At 37.5% G+C, this 16,322-nt stretch overlaps 1 protein-coding gene across 1 annotated transcript in view; it reads right to left on the bottom strand.

Moving 5' to 3' along the window:
• Positions 1–16,322, bottom strand: part of PIEZO2 (piezo type mechanosensitive ion channel component 2) — a 260,086-nt gene that overhangs the window by 105,282 nt on the left and 138,482 nt on the right. The window contains exons 5-7 of the mRNA XM_070747520.1: positions 14,663–14,825; positions 6,825–7,032; positions 4,365–4,578 (exon numbers count right to left, since the gene is read on the bottom strand). Of these exons, the coding sequence (XP_070603621.1) occupies positions 4,365–4,578; positions 6,825–7,032; positions 14,663–14,825 (585 nt within the window). The remainder of the gene's footprint in view (positions 1–4,364; positions 4,579–6,824; positions 7,033–14,662; positions 14,826–16,322) is intronic.

Genomic DNA, 16,322 nt, shown 5'->3' with positions numbered 1-16,322 from the left:
GTAACATTATTCTTCTGTAAATGTACTTTCCCAGCAAAATGTGAATAAATTAATATAAGGATATCTCTATGTATATGCACTTTGATCTGCTTTTCCTGACACATTCACAACCTGTGACCTTAATACAAATGCAAGATACCGTTTGTGATGATGTCAAGGGAGAAATATTGCTGCTTTCCAAAAATAGGAAAACAACACTTATTCTTGTTCCATTATGCAGAATAGTTGATTACAAAAATATACAATAAAATAAAATAAATAATATATATATATATCTTTCTCTCTCACACACACACACACACACACACTCACACACACACACACACACACACAGAGAGAGAGATTTATTAACTATACTTCCTTGATGCACTTGCATTAATAATAATAATAATTAATAATAATAATTTATTGGATTTGTATGCCGCCCCTCTCCGCAGTCTCGGGGCGGCTAACAACAATAATAAACACAACATGTACAATCCAATAATAAAAAACAACTAAAAACCCTTATTATAAAACCAAACATACACACAAACATACCATGCATAACTTGTAATGGCCTAGGGGGAAGAGCTATCTCAACTCCCCCATGCCTGGCGGTATAAATGAGTCTTGAGTAGTTTACGAAAGACAGGGAGGGTGGGGGCAGTTCTAATCTCTGGGGGGAGTTGGTTCCAGAGGGCTCAGGCCGCCACAGAGAAGGCTCTTCCCCTGGGGCCCGCCAAACGACATTGTTTAGTCGATGGGACCCGGAGAAGGCCAACTCTGTGGGACCTTATCGGTGGCTGGGATTCGTGCGGCAGCAAGCAGTTCCGGAGGTAATCTGGTCCATTGCCATGTAGGGCTTTAAAGGTCATGACATATTCCTAACATATTCCCCCCCCTTGTTGGAAGGAATATCTGTATACCCGGTTGCTGCTAAGTATCTTGCTGTTTAGCAAATAAAGGAAAATTAAACACAGGAATATCCTTCTCTTGGGGCAAGGTTCAGTGCAGTTCAATTGAATTCAATAATTTTGACAATTTCCAGGTACTAATGAGTGCTGCATAACGATTAATTTCTCTTTTGTGATTAAAATACAGTATTGCTCTTCTTCTCCTTCTACCCCTCCCCCCCCCACAGACAAATATGCACACAAATAAAAAATTATAGAATGGATTGTGTGTACTTCAACAAAATAGAAGAAGCCTTGTAACATTATTTTTGTGACAAAGTTATGGTCTATTTTAAATTTAGTGTTTACAATCATAAACTACATTTTATATTTATATATATATATACACGTACATACATAGATACATAGATACATACATACATATACAGTATATATATATATGTCACATTTTTTTTGCTGAATTTGAAAATTAAGGGAGACTAAGATCTATTTCGGCCTTATTTTGGCCTCATCAGCTAGCCATACCCATTGGGACTTGAACCTGCAACCTTTGCCTTGTAAGGTAGAAAATTATCCTCTAGGCCAGTGATTTTCAACCTTTTTTGAGCCGCGGCACACTTTTTACATTTACAAAACCATGGGGCACATTTATGGGGAGGGGAGGCGGCTAAAAAAAGTTTGGACAAAAAAAGTTCTCTCTCTCTTTTCCTCCCTTTCGCTCTATTTCTCTCTCCCTCCCTCTTTCTCTCCCTTCCTCTTTTTTCTCTCTCTCTCCATCCCTCTTTCTTTCTTTCTCTCTTTCTTCCTTCCTCTTTTTTGCTCTCTTTCTCTCTCCCTCCCTACCTCCGTCTTTCTCTCTCCCACCTTCCCTCCCTCTCTTTCTTTCTTTCTCTCTCTTGCTCTCTCTCTCTTTCTTTCTTTCTCTCTCTCTCATTCTCTTTCTTTTTCTCTCCCTTTCTTTCTCTCTCTTGCTTTCTCTCTCTCTTGCTTTCTCTCTTTCTCTCTTGTTTTCTTTCTCTTGCTTGCTTGCTTTCTCTCTCTCTTGCTCTTTCTTTCTCTCTTTCTCTCTTTCTTTCTCTCTCTCTTGTTTTTTTTTTCCTCTCTCTGAGCTTTGCGGCACACCTGACCATGTCTCACGGCACACCAGTGTGCCACGGCACACTGGTTGAAAAACACTGCTCTAGGCTACAGTATCCAATCCCTTTTACATATAAAATTTTTATATATATAATATAATAATGCTAAAAGTATGCTATAGTAATATTAAAAGATTTAAAACTATTACCTGAAAAAGCAGAAAATTAGCAATAATGAAAATTTGCTGCTTCCTAGTTTCAGCACAAATTCTGCAAGTTTAAAGCATACAATTTTGCACTTTCGAATAACGAAATATAAATGATTGTTTAAAGATTTCCATTTATCTTTTTTTTCTATTCAGGCCTGGCCTGTAGATGGCAGAAGAAAGCTTGCATTTTCATACAGTCATAGAGCAAAGCTGGTAGTATTATTATGCAGACTATAATAATAAACATTATTTAACACTTGTGTCTTTTGGAAGTTCAACCTATAACAGATTTCTGCCTTGTCACTCTAACAATAAAAACAACAATAAACAAACAAAACCTAGTCATAGACATTGAGTCTTCCTATTTTTCCTAAAACCCAATAGGAAAAGATTTAGGCCAGGGGTGTCAATCTCAGAGCATTACGTTGTTGTCATGTGATATATCATGACTCTCCCCCCCCCCCATTCGCTATATCAGGAGTGGGCATGACTAGCATATGACTCATGTTGCCCACGGGCCGCGGGTTTGATACACCTGATTTAGGCAATCTGAACAGAAACCACACTATTTTTCCTAAAATAAATCTTTATATTACAATACATTTATAAGATTGTTTCCTATATAAAAAAGTAAAGCAAATTTTCTTAGCAAAGTGAACAAAAATGATATTCATCTAAATATAACTAATTTTGGTGTGTTACTTTTTTTGGAGATAATACATCTCGTATTCCAACAGACAAGGTAGATATCTTCTCAACTTCCTAGTCTTCGTCTCTACATTTGTAATTCATTGTACAGTAGAACTTCAAGTCACAAAGGCTCCTGACCATGACCAAATCAGGTGCCAACCAAAAAATCCACTAAATGTTTCACTTTGCATCGTGAACACATCCTTGGATGGTGACCAAATACAGCTGTGGCAATTTTCCCAACCATGCCATTTCTTTTAGTACAAACATGAACAGTCAGTCTTGCTTCCAGCCACGACCAAATCAAGTTCCTACTGAAGTCCTGGAATGGATAGTTATAGTTGCTACCAGAGGTTCTACTATATTATTTTATTCTGTGAACAACATTTTTTTATCCTAACATTTCAATTTTTTAAAAAATGGATGTTTCCCAACTGGCATTTTTAACCTACAGAATGCATCAGTTCAGTATCTATCCTACAGTGAAGTTCCATAAGTTTGTCAGCCAATATACTTAATATCTGCCACACCTATTATTTTGCGATTCTAACCTTTTTTCTCCTCGGTTTTCGAACGCTTCTCAGTTTGAACAAATCGGTATTCGACCAGGAAATTCAAGAAACTTTTGCCCTGAAATCCGAACAAATATTTGGAACTCAAACACCCAAGAGAACTGAAGACAGAAGCCGGCAAACTACACAGAGAGAGAGAGTCAGGGACAGAAGCGAGCGATCGAGAGAACTGAAGCCGGAAGCCGGCAAACTACAGAGAGAGAGAGAGAGAGGGACATGGGGACAGAAGCAGGCAAGCTAGAGGGAGAGACAACTGAGGAGAGGAATTTATCTTAAATTGTTTCAGTTCTCAACCAAATCGGTTCTCGACCACACTTCCCGAACGAATTGTGGTCGAGAACCGAGGTACCACTGTATCTCCTTTTCTCCAAATCAATATGTATCCACCCGGAGAAGGGGCATTCTGTAGAGCCTGTTAGTCAATGAATTTCAGCCAGCTGAGAGCCTTCTATGTTGTGGCCTCTGTCCTCTGAGAACATCTCCTTGCTAGAGGCGAGATCTGCCTCCATTTTTCTGGCTTCCAGAAGGATCTTAAAATATAGCTATGCCATTTGGCATAAGGCTCTGATGGTGGAGGTGTTATAGTGGTTGGTTGAGTGAAAGATAAATGTCTATGCTCACATCATCTTGTTGTCTTGGTTATTAGCTTTTACTTAATTCTTGTTAATTGCAATGTTTTCATATTTATGTTTTTAATGCATTGTAAGCTGACCAAAGTCACTATGGGTAATGATGCAGGTGGCATATAAATTTAATAAACAAATAAAATTCCTTTTAAAAGTACTGATTTTACACTATGGCATATATTTTACATTTCTTTGTATGTATTCCATCTTTATATTTTACCATCTATTCCAATAACCAGAAATTCTATTTTGCTATAATCCCATTTATTTAAAAAGTGCTGATATAACCTCTTACCGTGCATAATAGTCACCAGGTGGAATGATTTCCTGAAAAAATTGTAATTGGTACAGATAAAGTGCAATTAAATGGCCTCCACTGAATATTGTCATTAACACACAAATGCAGCTGAAGATCAGATGATCAAATACTCGACAACAGGACCACCATGTACACAAGCCCAAGAATAAAAAGAAATATACAGCTGAAGTCAGGGAAGGCAACATCATTCCTATAAAAAATTAATGGAAGGTAAATGTTCTATACTCATTATATATGGATTAAGCATGATGTTTAAAAGTATTGCAATGGAAATTATTAATCATGGTGGCATTTTAATATCCTGTAGTGCACAAAGTTGAATTTAGTTATGGATCAACCTGAGTGGTTTGATATAATTTTCTACACATAAAATACTATCAAAATATACTTTGAGAAAGAAGCCTCGGGAAATGTACTTTTAAAAAACAGTACAGTGGTACCTCTATTTAAGAACGCCTCTACTTAAGAACTTTTCTAGATAAGAACCAGGTATTCAATATTTTTTTGCCTCTTCATAAGAACCATTTTCTACTTAAGAACCCAAGCCAGGAAATTTGAAAGCGGCACGAAGGCCCGACCAGTTTCCTGCCATTCCCCCTTTAATCCCGTCCATCTCGGACTTTTCTGGGCTGTGAGAGGAGCCTTTCCATGGCGATTAAGGAGGTTTTGGTAGTCCAGAGCGAACGAAGCATTATGTTGCCTCCCAGAGTGTCTGGGCATGGAAAGGCAAAAGGAAGCACTTCGCCCTGGCCAAATCAACTCGGCTTCAGCCAAACCGAGGAGTCACCGCAGTGAAGGGTAGCAGCAGCAGCAGCAGACGTCTTTTGGTCAAAGGAGCAGGAGGTTCCCCCCACTCGCCCACCTGGGTTTCTCTCTCTGGCGCAGGGTATGGGAGGCAGCCTCGTGCTGAGTGTATGAGAGGAGCGTGCTCCTCCTCGCCACCTCAGAGTCACTCTTTTTTTTAAGCCTTAAAGTTTTGGGTTTTTTTTATTCCCCTCACCTCACCTTCTTCCTTCGGCAGCAACTCTCCTCCTCCTCTTCTTCCTCCCCCTCCTCCTGTTCTGGTTTCTGGTAGAACTTTAGCTATTACAAATAACTCTTACTAAATACAGTATTTCATAAACAAAGAAACTCCATCTTTATTTCTCTTCCCTTCCGTATTCAAAATACAGTTCATACTAGCACATTCCTCTTCCTCCCGTTATCTTTCTTAATTGCATTCCTCATACATTCCTCCCAGCCTTCTCTGTTTAACAAGATTTAAGTACTCAGAGCATGATTCAAAACCAGCAGAAATGACTGTAAAATAACCCAGAATGCATTTGATTGTTTGGGAGCTGAACGAAAATACCTTTCATTTTAGCCCTACAACATTGAAACTCCACCCTTCTTCCCCACTGACCCTCTGACGTACCAAATACATCACTCCAGTATTTAACCCATTCCTCCCCTTAATATCTTCTTCCAAACACCTGTTCCTTACGTTTTTGGACCCTTCTGAATTTAGGATTGACCCAGCGAATGTCTGATTCTTCCTCGCTAGATTCTGGACTCATAACCACATCCTGTGGCCGGCCTCCCACCTGTTCTACTACCTGTAACCCCGGGCCAACCACTAATTCATAAACACTATTTGTATAAGAGTCCTCAATTTCTTCATCATCCTCCAGTTCACCATGTACAACACCTCCCACCCAAATTCCAAGCTTTTGTTTCCGAATGGGTTTGCACGCATTATTTGCTTTTACATTGATTCCTATGGGAAAAATTGCTTCTATTTACAAACTTTTCTACTTAAGAACCTGGTCACAGAACGAATTAAGTTCTTAAGTAGAGGTACCACTGTATATTCTAGAATGCACATTTAGATGTAAAAACTTATCCTTTTTTAAAAGAACATATCAATATTGTATAAAACTGAAAGTAATACATTTATATGTGTGATTCAAAAATAACACAAAGCAGCAATAAATATATTCATCTAGAAATTTTATAATCTACATTATTTGAACCAGTATAACACAGCTATTCATTTGTTCTTATGATAATATAGTTACCTGTTTATCAGTAGTGGGTTTAAATTACCTTCACTACCGGTTCGCAATTGGGAGTGCACTCACATGATTCTTCTGCACATGGACAGAGATGTCCAGGCACATGGGTGGAGCCTCCTGCCACCGGTTTGCCCAATCCGGTGCAAATTGGTAGCAACCCACCACTGCTGTTTATGTATCTTGCCATATATAGGCCTGATGAGGGCTAGTTTTCATAACACACTTTAAGGATAATATATGCATGTAAAAGCAATGAAATTTGATATAAATGAAGTAACTGTATATTTATTTATCAAAAAGTCTATTCAAGTGTGCTAAAAGTATTAAAGGCAATCATAATTGTAACTATTATTGAGGAACTTGGCGAAGGAAGAGAGCCCACCTGTTGTACCAAGTAAAATTGTAACAACAACTTTTCCAGCTGTGGCTATAAGGTTACCAATAATTTCCTTCAGTTTGGAAGCTATGAAGGCAATTCTGCGAAGTATTTTCAATTTTGTGGTTTCTTCAAATTCTTCCTCTCCACATTCCGCATCATCTAGATCTTCACATATTAATGCATCTTCTGCCTCTATTCTCTCAATTTCATTCTACAAATAGAAAATTTAAAAAATATATAACGAATCTACTTAACACAAATAAAAAAATATTGAGATTGATTGTAAATCCAAAGGCAAGTATTTCCTAAATTAATGCTAGATAAACCATTTATTCTTACTTTTATTCTTCTATATGTTGCCTAAACAATTACTGTCTATATATGTATCCTGAGTCTATCCTGTAATTGAATATTCCCATAATCTTGGTTATTTTATCATTGTTGTTCCAGTAATTGTAAACACTTGCTAACTTTTTTGTTTTCCATTCATGATATTATCTTCTCCCCAATCATCTCAATCCAATAACTTGCCCCGTAAAATCTTCTCTACTTTTATTTCCATTGCTAATCCATATTGCTTACCCACAAGATACGGAAACAAAGTCTAACTATGTGTTATCTACTAGTGGGAGCACAACCATTGTCCTGAAAGTATGGTGGGAAGGGGTTCAGAGTTTTAGTAGTCTCTTCCGCTACATCATTTTGCAGCTGGTTTATTTCTGTGCTACAAGGACCAATATATCAGACATGGTTCTGTAGCTCTCTGTTAAATGTAAAAAGGAACCTATTTCCTTTTCCCCTTCTCTTCTTTCTGAAGCATTCTCTTTCAAAACTGTTTCCCTTCAAACTATTGTTCCTCTTGTAAAGAGGGGAAACACACACAGATTTAGATAGACTTTTAAATAGAAATTTGCTTGTTTATTCAGGAGTGATAAATTACTCCAGGCAATACCTGATTTTTTTATCCATCATACCACTTATGCTCTAGAGTCCAGAAGGTCACTTGTAACATTTCCTGGTTTATTAGCCTTTTTGTTTGTCATTTGTACTTCTAGGACTGCGGGAAAAAGAGATTGCAACTAGCCTGTTTTCCATTGGGGACCTGCATATTGCATAAGCCAGAAAGAGGGCTAAGAAAGTATCTACAGATCCCTCACATCCTGGACATAAACAGTTTCAATTCCTTTCCTCAGGATGCTGATATATGGCATTGCATACCAAAACAACTAGGCCACAGGTGTCAAACTTGTGGCGTCACGTTGTTATCATGTGATGTTTCACAACATTTTTTCCCATTTGCAGACCTGGGGTGGGCATGAGCATGACCCATCTGGCCCAAGGGTCACCAGTTTGACACCCCTGAGGAAGACACAAACACAGCCCTTCCCTCGCAACATCACTCTGCTGAACACCTAATTCCCACCGCATTGTCTTATGCTTATTGCCTAAGGACATTTACCACCTGTAGTAAGGCAGTATTTATTTATTTTTATTTATTCAATTTTTATGCCACCCTTCTCCTTAGACTCAGGGCGGCTTACAACATGTTAGCAATAACACTTTTTAACAGAGCCAGCATATTGCCCCCACAATCCGGGTCCTCATTTTACCCACCTCGGAAGGATGGAAGGCTGAGTTAACCTTGAGCCGGTGATGAGCTTTGAACCACTGACCTACAGATCTACAGTCAGCTTCGGTGGCCTGCAGTACAGCACTCTACCTGCTGCGCCACCCCGGCTCTTCCCGCCACCGGTAGTATTGCTATTATCTTTCTCATATTCTCTATTACCTTCTCCTGTTACAAACTTTCTTTTATCTTTTGATTTATGACTGTATCTTATCATTTGCATTTTATGATTTATCACTATGCAGTTTGTAGAGCTTATGCACTGGAGACAAATTCCTTGTGTGTCCAATTACACTTGGACAATAAAGAATATTTTATATTCTATTCAAGCATTCAGCATTTGATAATTTGAATTCTTTTTAACTACACATTATGATACAAAGTATGGATTGAACAACTTATTTGAAGAATTGTATTTTTTAAAGTTACCTGGTCAGATCCCCCCAAATTTCTCAATGGTCACGACATATAACACATAACAAACAAGTCAGGGAAATTTGTTTAAAAAAAAATGTCACTGAGCAATTTGGGTCATGGAAAAGTTTTTGTTTTGTTTTTAACTTATAAAAAGCTTATTATAAATGTAAACAACTTTGCGGAAGTTTATTCAATCATTTACACACATTTCAAAGTATTTGCTGAGTAATAACAATGCAGAACGGGGTCATGTGATAAATACGTAATTTGATCCATATCTACTCAGAAGTCCAAAAGGATTTCAGGCTTGAAGACTGCCATTTTGATGCATTGTGTTTTTTTGTTTTTACTAGGCTCATTTAGGTTAAGTCTCAAAACCCATCATTCAACATTATTTTAAAAAAACTGTCAAATTCAGATAAAGTCCAGGCCGGAAGATCACAGCTACCACAGCTACCACAGCAGCTGTGACTGCTACTACTATAGTTTGAGCCAGAATGTCCATTAGTTACATTTTAGTATGATTTATTAACATCCACCTCTTAAATGTTTCCTCTGTGAGACATACGTACACCCACACAAATGCACCATTGTGCTAAAATAATATTGTACTGTAATATTGTACTATATTTTATATCTTATTGACACGTATACCAATCGGGGGTCCCCAGTCAGAATCAAAATCAATTCTTGTAATTTGTAAAGTACAGTGATACCTCATCTTACAAAAGCCTCATCATACAAACTTTTCGAGATACAAACCCGGGGTTTAAGATTTTTTTGCCTCTTCTTACAAACTATTTTCACCTTACAAACCCACCGCCGCCGCTGGGATGCCCTGCCTCCAGACTCCCGTTGCCAGCGAAGCACCTGTTTTTGCGCTGCTGGGATTCCCCTGAGGCTCCCCTCCATGGGAAACCCCACCTCCGGACTTCCGTTGCCAGCGAAGTGCTTGTTTTTGCGATGCTGGGATTCCCCTGCTGGGATTCCCCTGCAGCATCGCAAAAACACAGAAGTCCGGAGGTGGGGTTTCCTATGGAGGGGAACCTTAGGGGAATCCCAGCAGTGCAAAAACAGGCACTTCGGCTGGCAAAAGGGGTGAATTTTGGGCTTGCACACATTAATCGCTTTTCCATTGATTCCTATGGGAAACATTGTTTCATCTTACAAACTTTTCACCTTAAGAACCTCGTCCCAGAACCAATTAAGTTTGTAAGACAAGGTATCACTGTATTATAAATTGCTCATGTACAAATACATTCCAAAATAATGACTGGAACTTATAACAGTCTTGCTGACATAGTGTACTGTAATGATTAAGTATTTTTGCTTTTATTGCTTAAATGCTTCAAACTTTTTGTTCTTAATTAATAATAATTACATAAATTATAATTAAAGTATCATATGTTACATTAATGTCACAATACTGGTAAGCTTCTATACAATGTCTATGAGGATGCAAGACAAATTATCTGCTTTAAAAAATCTAAATGAGTTGCTCTCCAGGAGGAATACGGACTGAATCTTTAAAAGCCCTTATTTATAATCATTTGCTTTAGATATTAGGTGTAAATCTACTTATCTACCTAACAAACTGCACAAAGTCTGTGAACACAGCCCTGTACACATCTAAACTGTGAGGTTGTTTCACTAAAAATTTAATATATTGATAGATTTTTATTTTTGGCATAAATGAAATCTATTGAGGTGTTGATCTAGGGCTGTGATGGTGAGCCTATGGCACTTGTGCCACAGGTGTCATGTATAGGCCTCTGTGCTGTCATGTGAGCCGTCACCCAGCTGAGCGCCACTGTGCATGCCTGCGTACGCCCCCCCACCAGCCAGTTGATTTTTGGGTTTCTGCAGCACTGTGGTTTAATCAAAATGCAATTAAACACTATACAAGCCATCAAGGATATAATTATATCCATAGGAGCAGGAAGTGCCTCACAGGAGCAGATAGAGGTAAATCCTAGAGAAGCAGGAAATGCATCACTGAACAATGGAGATGAATGCTAGAGAGTAATAAAGCTGCACACAAGACTAACACAACACCTGTAACAGAGTAGTCATGGGAGGGGGGGAAGCACAGAGGGTATGGCTCCCCCCCGTACCCCTTTTGTCCCAGGAGGCTTCAGGGAAGCCTACTAAGCCCAAATTAGGGTGTGGGGTCATATACAGATGTGCAGTGAGGCAGGGTGCGCATTGTATGGGTGTGAAAACACACAGGTGCTGTCTTGTGCGCACACATACTTTTGGCATGCAAGGACAAAAAGTTTTGCCCTCACTGGTCTGGAGCTAATACAAATGCACCCTCAGGTTTGAGAGTTTGTTGGCTGCTTTTCAGTCCAACTCCTGGATTGAATTCTGCAGCGCAGCAATGACTGACATTCAGGCACCACAGTGATATTCTGTCATGACATTTTCCCAACATTTTACCAGCTCTGAGTAGTTACATCATTTTCTTACATAGCTAGAAGATTAACTGAATATTTGAAAAGCGTGAAAAGGCACTTTTTTTAAAATCTATTTTTATTAAATTTTTATTACAATAAACAAACAAACAAAAAAATCTTAAAGAAAAAGTGCCCAACACCAATAAACCCCACCACCCATTTAGGGGGTTAAATTATTTACAATAAATTTCAATTTCTTCCTTGGCTCCGGTTTACATTTCTTTACATACAAAAAGTGATTGGAATTTATTTTTCACATTGTGGTCATAAATTCTACTTAAGATATAATTTTTCACCTTATTCCATCGTGCCATCAGCTTTTCCAATTTATTTTCATCAAAATTATTTAATCTTATTTCCATAATTTCGAAGTGGATGTGGTCCACCATATACCGGTACCAATTCTGGATTGTCCATTTATTACTATCCTTCCACCCTAGTACCACTACTGCTTGAGCGCTTTCCAAAGCTGCTGTTTTGATTTCTTTAAATTCTCGTAATTATTAATTAGGAATTTAAGCTGAATGTCTCATTTTGAAATTTTGGAAGTGTCTCTCTTCCCATGTAAGTTTTGAGCAAAACATTGCTTTTCAGTATATGTTTCCTCTCTATGGAATAACCTATCCTAGATATATGATGACATTTAGGAAAACAGCCGTAATGGAGCTTTTCAGCAGAATAGTCAATTTCATTTTTCGAGGCTGGGGTTATGTTCTCTTGCTCATTGATACACCAGGATAGGTTAGATCTGCATTGCTTTTAGATATGTTGTGTGTGTACTTGTAACCTGCTGAAAGTCCATGTCGAGTCAGCAATTGATAATAATGAAAATGTCATCCATTGTTCAACGGTTCTTTTTTAACATTCAGAATTGTCCGTTGATGTTGGTTTTTTACAGAATTAGATGGGTATTGCCCTTAGGGGGCATGAACACAGAGAAGTGATTATCAGCTTCTTCCTGAAAAAGGATCTTTGTCTCTGTAAATATCTCCCAGAGGAGCCTGACACAAGTGCTGAAGTGTTTCACTTCCTCTCACATTGTGTTCTGAAATAATACAGAAAGAAAATGAATATGGTATTTATGAAACAGCTTAAAGACACCTACTACCTTTGTTTGCAGATTCTCACCTGCCTTTCCTAATTGAGCAGTATTGTTGTAAATCACAAATGAAGGAAGAGTCTCCCAAATAGTACTGCATTAGCAGACTTTAATGCATGTTCATTTCAGAATCCAAAATCAATTAAGGCCAAACATAGGATGCAGGGCACACATTAATGCCAAACCAAAATGCAATATTTATCAGTTCCACATCCTTACCTAGTGAAACAGCTTCTGAAGGACAAACTGAAACAAAACACTCCTTTGTGATTATTTAACAAGCTTTTTGGAAACAAGGAAATTTCATTACGGAAATAATTCAGCATTTGATCTAAGTGCGTTTTCCCTACAATATTGTATAGGGCTATATTACGAAGACACCTGTACTAGTCAGATAATTGAATAGTTTTGTGCTTAGAAAAGAACAATGTGTACGCATGTTCGACATTTGTTCTGTAACAGAAAGCAGAAGCAAATGGATAAAAAGTATGAATGCTTTATTCCCTGTGCATATGTTATTTCATTACTGCTGCCTAACTTCATATCTTAGGCAAATTGCAACCTGGAGGGAAAAGGGACAGGGGTCAGAGATGGGTTCCTATTGGTTCTAACTGATTCTTTAGAACTGCTAGTAACTCAGCGATGACACTATGGAGCTGGTTCTGTCAGTGTCTTCGTGGGCACCACCATCTTGGATTTTGTTTCTGCAAATGCACAGAAGCTATTTTTCAATTGCTGTGGGCATGACCCATAGTGAACTGGCAGCAACAGGATCCAGAACCCACCACTGACTGGGGTGGTAAAATACTTTAAAGTGTAAAATGACTACATTGCAAAAGGCACTAGGAATGTTCTCTCTGGCCTTGCTTTGCTCATGAAATTTGCTTCTCACCTATTGTCCCCTTATTGGGGATCTCAGAATCTGAGGCATGAAATGATCCTTGACCGAATAAGCAAATAAACGCATCAGGAAAATAATTTACATATTTAGTTTTTTAATTGAAGAAATATTAATATCTTTTTGACAATATAAATAGGCCATTTTAAATTGAATGTGTGCCAGATTATTGGATTATGCATGCCCCTTACTGACCTCTTAGGAATCTGGAGAGGTCAACAGTGGATAGTCTAAGGATAAAGCTTCTGAAATCCATGTGAATAAAGAATGTATATGGTAAATGTTAATGTCTTTATAATTTTTCCATGCATTTCTTTGTAGAAACAATTCCACTGATTCCTGTATTTTATGTAAATACACATATGACTATAGTATGAATTTCTATGAAGACAATGCATAAATTACGTGCATATTTTATAGTCCACCTTTACCAGGTTCTAAAATCAAAGTTTCAAGTATAATCTGCACGTCATAGATATAGCTCAGCAACACTGTATCAACAACACTTTTATAACTGACATGTACAGATGATTAGACTAAATTTCAAGTTTGGAAATGCTGAAAACTTGGAGATTCTGCAAATACAAGTAGTCTTTGCTTACCAACAGGCTCTCATACTAAAGATATGATAGTGAGAAAAAAAAACCCCAGCTTTGCAAGCAGTCCTGACATTTATGACTGTCACAATGTCCCACATAATCCCCATTTGCATGCTTTGTAACATGTGTAAACTGATAACCATCACAGTGTCCAACAGGCATATGAACACTATTTGTATGCTTCCCAAATGGCTCCCAAAAGGCTGATAGAGAATAGAGAATGGGACCATGGCTTCCTTCTTGGGCCGAGAGCGAGAGCGAATGGCCCCAGGTCACCCTTCTAGCTTTGGAACTGGAACTCAGTTTTCTGATTTCTAACCTGGTGCTTTAATCACTACACAAATTGGTCCATGTGACATGCTTTACATAATTGCATCAAATGTTAATGTGTGACTTACATAAAATATATAATCATGCCATTCGCAAAATAACAGGTTGACTGCATTGTGATTTTTTTTTTGGACATAACAGTGACTTTTAAGCAGGATAGGATGCTGTGTTTTTAAAGGAATTTCCTTTTGAGAAATGCTAAAGAGATGATAAAAAGTGAAAGTTATCTGCAGCAAAACCAATTCCCACATATGTGGGAAAGTACACAGTTGGGAGTTGAATACTTCACTTAGTATAAAATTAATAATAAAGTCTTTTGCCTTCAGCTGGAAAAGAAAATTGCAAAGCCCATCCATAGTAGCAGGCACACTAGGAAAATAAAAATAAAATTAAAAGAGTAATTATACACACATACCATGTCTTCATTTTCAAACTGTGAATTGTATTCTCCCAGATTTTCTTGTTCTGGCTTTTGAACAATGTTTCTGCACACAAGCCATGTGATCAGGCTAGCAATAAACATGAGAATATCAGGAACAAAAATCCGGATCCCATTGCCAGCATCTGCCCCTTTGACGCTGTACGAAATTGAAGGAGAGAAAGAAAATTGGTTCTTATTTAATTATTCAAACTAGTTTGACAACCATTAAAGGAAAAATATTTTGTATCTTGGATTTCATTGGGCTTTTTTTAAAGACCATATACACGGCTGAAGACTAAACTTTTGGATGAAAGAATAGCAGACTACATCATCGCTGATGGAGCGGAGATGGCACTGATGAAAACTGATGGACCAAAAATAAGCCTGATCCAACCGAGAATTCCCAGATATAGAGAGGATGAGAGGATTTCCATCTGGGCAAACAGACTGTAAAAAAGTGATCAACTCATGAATTGGAGCACTAGTTGAGGAGGGAACAACATCAAATTCATTCAGTACTTGATTTGTTTCTAAAATTCCTTAAAAATGTAATTATTTTAAAGCTAACAGATAATCTGCTCTTAATTAGTTATGACATTTATTTTATTTTTCATTTATTTATTTATTTATTTATTTGTCAAACAATTATAGGGTGATAATTTGTACATATAAAACATTAGATAAGTAATGATAAAAAGTAGACAATAAGACAGGGACGGTAGGCACAATGGTGCGCTTATGCACGACATTAATTTAATAATTTAAGTTAGACTATCTTAAATTTTACCTATCAGAATATAGATGTGTAATAGGTCTATATAATAATAATTATAATAATTATAATAATTATAATAATTATAATAATTATAATAATTATAATAATTATAATAATTATAATAATTATAATAATTATAATAATTATAATAATAAGAATAATTATAATAATAAGAATAATTATAAGAATAATTATTATTATTATAATTATTATTATTATTATTATAATAATAACAGCAACAACAACAACAACAACAACAAGCCTTAAGCACAACTACATGCAAAGTCAGAATTGACAGATAGCAAGTGCCACTTCTGCAAAGAAGCTGAATAAACACTGAACAATCGTATGATAAAGTAGCAACAAAGGTGCATTGGAAGATCTGCAAGAAATACTATTTGCCTGCAAGCAAGAACTTGGAGAAAAAGTCATTAAAAAATGAAGAAGCTAAAATATTCTAGAATTTTAAACAGGCATTTGCTTCATAACATGCCAAATTTAACAATTCTCAATAAGCCTATCTGTGCTTCCCTTGTCGTATCCTCTCTTACCTCCGTCCCTTTTCTCTACCTACTTTTTCTTCCTCACTCTTGTTCCTTCCTCTAACTTTCTCCTTCTTATCATTCCATCCCCACCTCTCTCTTCTCTCCAGGGGTGGGCTACTGCCCGGATTGGGGGGGACACAGTGGGGTAGCAAAAATTGAGCTCCACCCCAGAGCACCCAATTTGTATTGAAAGATGTTGAAAGAAAGGTCATACCCACAGTGTGGTAGTAAAAATTTTGGTAGCCCTTCACTGCTTCTCTCCCTCCTCCGTCTAACCCTTTCTTCTCCTACCTTCCCTCTTCTTTCTGTCCTCCTCTCCTCTACGCCCTCTTCC

Source organism: Erythrolamprus reginae, chromosome 3, assembly GCF_031021105.1.
Source record: "Erythrolamprus reginae isolate rEryReg1 chromosome 3, rEryReg1.hap1, whole genome shotgun sequence".
NCBI classification, from domain to species: domain Eukaryota; kingdom Metazoa; phylum Chordata; class Lepidosauria; order Squamata; family Dipsadidae; genus Erythrolamprus; species Erythrolamprus reginae.
The sequence above is the reverse complement of the archived record's forward strand: the minus strand, read 5'-3'. Positions and strand labels throughout refer to the sequence as shown.